Source organism: Zootoca vivipara, chromosome 16 (assembly GCF_965207765.1).
Source record: "Zootoca vivipara chromosome 16, rZooViv2.hap1.1, whole genome shotgun sequence".
Taxonomy (NCBI): domain Eukaryota; kingdom Metazoa; phylum Chordata; class Lepidosauria; order Squamata; family Lacertidae; genus Zootoca; species Zootoca vivipara.
Window position 1 is genome coordinate 34,585,307 of NC_142599.1, and position 7,528 is coordinate 34,592,834.

At 48.2% G+C, this 7,528-nt stretch overlaps 1 protein-coding gene across 1 annotated transcript; it reads right to left on the reverse strand.

Moving 5' to 3' along the window:
* Window positions 1-700: 700 nt before the first annotated feature.
* Window positions 701-6,280, reverse strand: LOC118076446 (protein S100-A6). Its single transcript, XM_035099206.3, has 3 exons — window positions 6,244-6,280; window positions 2,011-2,158; window positions 701-924 (listed from the first exon to the last, which is right to left on the reverse strand). The coding sequence occupies exons 2-3, from the start codon at window positions 2,146-2,148 to the stop codon at window positions 790-792; spliced, it is 273 nt and encodes a 90-aa protein (XP_034955097.1). The 5' UTR covers window positions 2,149-2,158; window positions 6,244-6,280; the 3' UTR covers window positions 701-789.
* Window positions 6,281-7,528: the final 1,248 nt, after the last annotated feature.

Sequence of the window (7,528 nt, forward strand, 5' to 3'; positions counted from 1 at the left end):
AACCCAGTCAGAAGGGCAGGGTATGAATAGTTAATAATAATAATGGAATAGAAGGTGCCTATTTTCATCCAAAAAATGTTGGTGTGTGTGACTAGAGTGCCAATGCTGAAGGTCTCAGCCACATCTTCAGGTAGGTATGGGAATTGTTGCTGGCCTGAAACTCTGGACAGCTCCTGCCAGCTTGTGAATATAGGACACACACAGTTTGTAAAAATGGCAGCCATTTTTACTTATGCCACTCCTCTCTCCAACAGCCATTTTGTGACTGACGCCCATAGCACTTCCCTCAAAAATCCAGATATGCCTGCTGTTCTAAAAACACTGGTGACGCTGCTTTTAGGCCACATTCGCACTATACATTTAAACAGTCATGGCTTCCCCCAAAGGATTCTGGGAGCTGTTAGGGGTGCCGAGACCCGTTATTCCCCTCAGAGAGTGTGTGTTGTTTAGCAATCAATACCTCTTCCTCACGAAATTCTGGGAAATTCAGCTCTGTGAGGGCAAAGCATATAGTCAAAACACTCTGTGCAATGATGGGTGGGAATGTGTGTTCCCCCCGAAACCAGTCCATTTTTAAATTTCCTTTCCCCCCCTTTCCTTTTTTGCCAAGCACGTAAACCTGAATGCGTAGAACTTGAGAGTAACCTGTTCACACACCAAGGGATCTCTTTGGTAAAAGTCACGGGATGCGGAGCCAAACTTTACAAAACTTAAATTTTTATTGGACGTGAAACCACCGACAGAGGTATAATCCCGAACCACGACACCTCGCCCCACCGGGCTGTACATTTACGAATTCAAAGCTTCGTTGTAAATCATTGCCAGGGCAGCCAGGAAAGTGACATATTCCTGGAAGTTCACCAGTTGGTCCCCATTGCGGTCCAAATCTTTCATCAATCCCTGTATCTCTGCGTCCTGCAGTTTCTGGAATAGACAACAAAATCATGAATTTGAATGCTCAGTGGAACAAGGCCTTTGCTTTCCATTTCAACATTTGAGGCACTTTTCTGGAAAACTGTTGTGGGCGGAGGTGAGGTTTAGTATTAATAATAGCATTATTTTTATCGCAGGTGGGGGAAAGCGGTGGGGGGATGCCGTTGGTGGCGCCTTGCTCCTCCTTCAATGCTCTCTGAGCCTCGCTCTGTACATGCACAGAAGGCATTATTTATATCCTTTTGGGATTAAGATCTCGCCCTGGCACCTAACTGTCTCCTTTCCTGAGGCCATCGCGTGACAGATTCGTCTACGTGGCTTCCTGATCATTCGATGGAATTTTAACTGAAAAGCTCCTCTCTTGAAGATTTAGCCCAAAGCGGAAGACTGCTGGGTCTTGAAGGGACTGCTTTACCCACCACCCACCCACTTCCCACCCATTCGTATCCCCCCACTCTCTCTCCCCATCCCCCCAGATGCTTCTCCACTTGTGGGGAAAGGTCTAGGGTGGGTGGGTGCCCCCCCCCCCGGGAGAAAAGCATCTGGGGCAAGCCGTTTTGTGTCATACAGGTGAAAGTCAGAAAATTAGAATATCGTCGAAAAGTGCATTTATTTCAGTAACGCAACTTAAAAGGTGAAACCAATATATGAGATAGATGCATGACATGCAAAGCAAGATATGTCAAGCCTTTATTTGTTGTCATTGTCATTATTTGTCGTTAGGCGGGTCAATTATAAATGGAATGGAATGAATGAAATGTAATAGCGATGCTTATTTTTGTATTGTTGTAACTATTTGTTTTATTACTGTGGAATTTCCAAAAGAAAGCATTTGTAGTAAAATAATAATAATAATAAGTTGCATTACTGAAATAAATGCACTTTTCGACGATATTCTAATTTTCCGAGTTTCACCTATAGGTCATACTGCTTAATCTACCCCACCCAGAGCTTTTTCTTTGGTGGAGGGAAGAGAGAGCGAGAGACAGGATGTGTCCCGGTGTACTTGCAGCTTCCTTTGTCCTCAAAGAGGAACTCTGAGCATATTTGGTCCTTCCCCCCATCCTCAGTTCTCACCGGTCCAATGGTGAGCTCCTTCTGTATCAGCTCCTTCAATTCCTTCTTGGATAGGGTGTTCTTATCGCCATCCTTGCCGGCATATCTGTGGAAGGTCACAACCAGCATGCCAATGGCTTGGTCAAGAGGTGCTGCCATGGTGAGAGATCTGAAAAAGAGGCAAGACAGAACGGGGGAGAGTTCAAGAGGCTGTATGGATTGAATCCCATAAGCATCACTGCGTCTGCATGAGCGGCAGAGAACAAGTCTAAAGAGCTGCAGACGCGGGTTCGAGTTGCGCTTGTTAATGTAAAACAGGGCCGGGGAACTTTTCTTCAGCCTGAGGGCCGGGCAGCCTTCTGGGGGCCACAGGCAAAAGCGGCTGACGTGACGAATGTGGATTTTGCCCTTGTACACCAGGCAACTTTCTCTGTACGCTACCCTCCATCCAGGCTAGGAAGAAGCCTGTGTCGCTCTTCTAAGCCAGGCAGAATCAAGGAACGCGGAAATCGGGGCTGGGAAGAAAATATTTAAAGACAACCGATTCCCACTTAAGGAGATGAAGGTATGGGCGGTGGGGGGGGGGCGGAGGTCAGTCTGGTAGCACCACATTCACTGCAAAAATAAGGCAATTGCTCTCCCCAAGGCAATTGCTGCTGGTGGTGGGGACTTGTTCTACAAGCTTGCAATGTGGTTCGGTTTAAACTGGGAAGGGTATTCATGTAGGGTGCCTATTGGCTAGCATCTGTGATGTCACCTGGTTGCCTCTCCTCACAATCTGTGGGAGTTTCCCCAATGCTTTTAGAATGCTTTTAAAAAGTATTAATATAATACATCGCTTTATAATACTTTTTTTTTTTTTAAAAAAAGGCTAGCCCATCTGAAAAAAGAGGTGAAGGATGGACTTGTAGCTCAGTGATAAGAGCGTCTGCTTTTTATGCATAAGGTCCCGGTTTCAATCTCCAGCTAGGACTGGGGGAGACCTTTGTCTGAAATTCTTGAGAGCCACTGCCAATGGTTTGACTCAGTAGAACAGCTTCCTATGCTCCGGGGGGGGGGGGCAGAGGCCGGGCAGGCTTACGACTGAGCTATGATTTGTCTTGCAACTAGGCCCGCCCACCCACTGTGATATCTTCTCTTGGCATGGCCTGGTGCCAGGAGAGAGATTTCTCCTCCTGGCCTTGTGGCACTCTGTCATCTTAGCTGATCACAGGGTGTGGTCTCTTAATCCTGGGAAGGAACATGCCCGTAGGGGTAAGGACCAGAAGTCCCAGCAAGAGGTATTATTTTAGGCTCAACACTTCTCGCGTGCTACAAGCTGAGCGATGAAAGGAGGGGAACACTCCCTCGTCCCCAACCCACATCACTGAGCTGCCTGTGGGCCTTCCCCTAAAAATAAAGTAAGATTCCAGTCCTCATGGTTCCGGATTAAGTTCTGACTTAACTGGGAACAGAGGAAGCTGCGTATATTGAGTCAGAGCAGTGATCCATCTAGCGCACTACTGTCTACACTGACCGGCAGCAGCTCTTCAGAGTTTCAGGCAGACTTCTCTCCAAGTCGGGGATTGAACCTACAAGGAGCTGTGCCGCAAAAACTACGGTGGGCAGAAACAGCCACCACAGTTTCAAGACCTAGTACTGCAAAGTTCTCATTTTTGCACCATCTTAAGAACCAACAACCCACCCTGAATCCGTTGTGGTTTATATGAGAACAGCAGTGGTTTCTAGATGGGGTTTTTTTAGGTGGTGGTTATCTTACTTGGCCTCTTCAGTGAGGGTGAGGGAGCATACTGTGTGGGAAAAGATCACAACTTTATCTACAGGTGCGGTAGCAAACAGCGCATGAAATCCTTTTTGCTCCCTTTGTTTGGGGCACCCCCAGCGCCATCATCTGGGAGGGCCCCTGTCCCAACGCAGTAGCAAATGAAAGCCACGCAAGGCCCCGATGACATGTGGATAACATGTGCTCAACAGCCAGATTTGTGGAGAGAGGGAGGGCAAGGCCCCGCCCCGCCCCGCCCCACCCCGCCCCGCAGGTGTGCTGCCTCACCCTTGAACAAATTGCATAGGGACCAGTTGCCTGGGGAAATGAGGGCATCGGGGGAGCAACCTGGCGCCCTACAGAACTACAGCTCCCATCAGCCCCGCCTGGCACAAGAAGTGGCCAAGGATGATGGGAGTTGTGGTCCAAACACTAACCTGCGGGCTCTTTAGGATGCTGTTGGACTATAGCTCTCTTCACCTTTGGCCATTGGCTGATGGGAGCTGTAGTTGTTCCATCCCTGGAAGGTCACATATTGTCCCATCCCTGTTCTAGAGGATGGCACATAATCGCGCCCATCTAAAACACTCTTAATCCATGGCTTCCCCCCCAGGCACCCTGGGAACTGCAGGTAATTTATCATCATCATTATTAATTTGTACCCCAGCCATCGGAATGGGTTCCCCCAGCCACTCTGGGCAGCTTCCAACATATATAAAAACATAATAAAATATTAAACATTTTTAAAAAACCACTTCCCAATACAGGATTGCCTTCATAATAAAAGATTGAAGATTGAAAAGCTCTCCTATACAGGGCTGTTTTCATGGGACTTTCAGCTCCCTGAAAGAACTACAGTTTACGGGATGCAAGTTTGAGGGAAGTTAAAAGCGGCATGAGAGAGAAGAGCGCCTTAAACGTAGGATGCAAACGCTTTACAAACATAGCTGCCAAGTTATCCCTTTTTAAAAGGGATTTTCCCTTATGCTGAATAGGCTTCCTCGCGAGAAAAGGGAAAACTTGGCAGCTATGTTTACAAATAAAGTAGCAACGAAATTACTGGGGCTCTGTGCATTATCACGCCTCCCCACCAGAGGCCAGGAGGGCGTGTGGCCCAGGGTTGCTGCTGCACAAAAGTTTGCAAGCGGTACAAGCTAAGCAAGCAATTGGGGTGGGGTGGGGTGCGTGTGGTGCCCCACCCTTGGCCAATTCCCCATTTCCATCGCCCAACACCCCCCTCCCTCCCCAAACATCCTTCCGCTTTCCTGCGCTCTTGCAGTACACAGCTTCATGCGTCAGGTTCCAAGCTGTTCCCGTTTGGACTCTGGGCGCCTCCTAGTTCTCGGTTGCAAAATTCCTCGGGTGGGGAGCGCAACGCCCACCCGCTCCCTCCCTGCAGCCGTGGAAAAAACCCATCTTGCCCAATATGGGAGTAAAGCAGAGGGAATGAAAGTTTCCATTTACAGGGAGCGGCTCGTTAAGCGCAAAGAGCGACGCGCTCGCTGCCGTAGTTCGGCGGCGAGAGAACAAGCGCTCTGCGTATGCCCAGAGGCACCGCCTTTATTGCAATTTAAGTCTCAAACCGGCGGGTGGGGAGAGGAGAGAGAGGAGAGACAGAGAGAGGCGTTGAATTCTAGAGCTGTTCTAACTCCGGATTACCCTGTTTGCATTTTGGCTTCTGTTTAAGTCGCTTTCAAGCTCTCTCTCTCTTTGCAGAAAGTGACTACTAAATGAAGAGTAGTACTGCATTGATAAGGTTTTTAAGAAAGAGGTTTAAAACGAAAGGGCATCCAATATTTGAATGGAGAAGGAGGAACATTATTATTATTAATTATTATTATTATTATTATTATTATTATTATTATTAAATAAACGATTGCACCCTTAACTTGGGAGGGTGACTCACTGAGCTCAAAGGGACGAAATACCGTTAATAAATAGCAACAATATCAATATATAATCAATTGCACGTTTAACTTGGGAGGATGCCCTACAGAACAAAATGGGAACTTGACTTCTGCGTGGGCTCCGGTAAGAATTACGCTGCCATCCTATGCGGTCTTACTTCCGAGGAGACCCTATGGGCTCGCGCTGCTAAGTTGCTGTCCTTTACTTACCAAGGAGTATGCAAACCTCGCTGAACTCAAGGGGGCTTACTTCTGAGTAGACCTATCGGATCTCTGTTAAGAACGAGGGGGGGGGGGCTAGGCAAAAGGATCTTTCGGATAGGGCAGAAAGGATATTAAAAGGTTCGACTTTTTCCAACCTATTCCTAGGGTTTTTTTGGGGGGGGAGGGGAGGAAATCACATCTCTGAAATGGTCTCTGGACTCTCCCTAAGGAAGAAAAGACCAGGAGGACCAGGAATGGGGAGGGAGGGCACATCTGGAGCAAAGCAGCCACACATCTGGCCCAAGGAGCGGGGAAGTCTTCTGCAAAAGCTCAGGAGATGATGGAAATGAAATGGAGGAGCCAGCAGCATTCAAGACTTACCAGAAGCAAGATGGTCCAGTGCTGAGTGGCAGGAAGAGATGGGGAAAGTGGTAGCCCACAGCTGCGGGCAGCCTGGACTTAATAGGCAGAGGCGGAGCCTAGGCTGTCCCAGGAGGCAGCTGATTGGATGTACAGAGGAACAACGCCCCCCTATCCCAAAACTTTCTGCGTATTTCAAACTCCACCTTTATTTGCTGTATTAACTCTTTCCCACGTTCCAGAACCCACCAACACTTCCCAGATGTAGAGAGGGGGGGGAGGGAAGAGAGACCTTTTCCCAAATTCCACCCAGAGGGCTAGAAACTTGGCATTTATTTCCTTACGCAGTCTTTATCTCTTTGCTCTGTGCCTCGGTTTCCCTTCCAGGTGAGCTTCCTTCTTTCCCTTCCACCCTTCTTTCTGCCTTCTTTTTCCTCTGTGCCTCAGTTTCCCCTCCAGGTGTTCGTTCGGTCCTTCGTTTTGCTCTTGCTCTTGTGCCTCAGTTTCGCCTCCGTGTTCGTCCGTTCGTCCTTCAAATCAAACTGAGATTTGACGGGCCCTTAAACACACAGCTGGATCCCCCGATGATTTTGAAAGAACATGTGTGTATACATACATACATACATACATACATACATACATCTATATATTAGGGCCTGCTGTCTCTGCCCAGCCTACCCCTTTCCACTTTCCCCACACCTGATGAACCACCCTCCCTTGATATCTAACTCACCCCCTCACCTATTCCCCCACCCCGCCCCACCCCTCTATTGGCAGCCATGTAAATAACTGAGCGTGACGGCATTTCACATCTTTATGCATATAGGAATATTTATATGTGCCTGTTTTCCCCCTAACTTTCTGCATGGAAATTACCTTTTCAAAGAATGGCAACAGGCAAAGACTTACAGCAAGACTCACTGCTCCGCCACACCCATCCTTATATTTACGGGATACCCTCTGCCTCCTTCCTACAAAACCAGTTGTGCCAGTTCCTTTAAGAGTGATAAATGAGTGTTTGGCCTTGCCAAGGAGATCTGCTTGGACGTCTCTCGTTTTTTTTCACACAAGGGGCCACATTCCCTTCCGAGTGACCTGCCAGTGGTTGGCAGGGCTGGAAACAGAACTAATGAATATATGCGTGCAACTTTCCTATTGTTGGGAACTGTAGTTTGCCAAGGGTCTCCAAACAGCTCTCAGCACTCTGAGCAAACTACAGCGCTACCCTGTTACCTACTCCCTGTTCCCCGCCCTTGTTGACACACAGACCACTCGCTCTCCCTAGCTAGCAAAGTCCCTTCGGATT

Excerpts from the sequence above, each read along its gene's own strand:
- LOC118076446 (XM_035099206.3), bottom strand. The coding sequence starts at position 2,148 with ATGGCAGCACCTCTTGACCAAGCCATTGGCATGCTGGTTGTGACCTTC. Across the intron at positions 925-2,010 it reads AGGAGCTCACCATTGGACCG|AAACTGCAGGACGCAGAGAT; the intron begins GTGAGAACTGAG and ends TGTCTATTCCAG.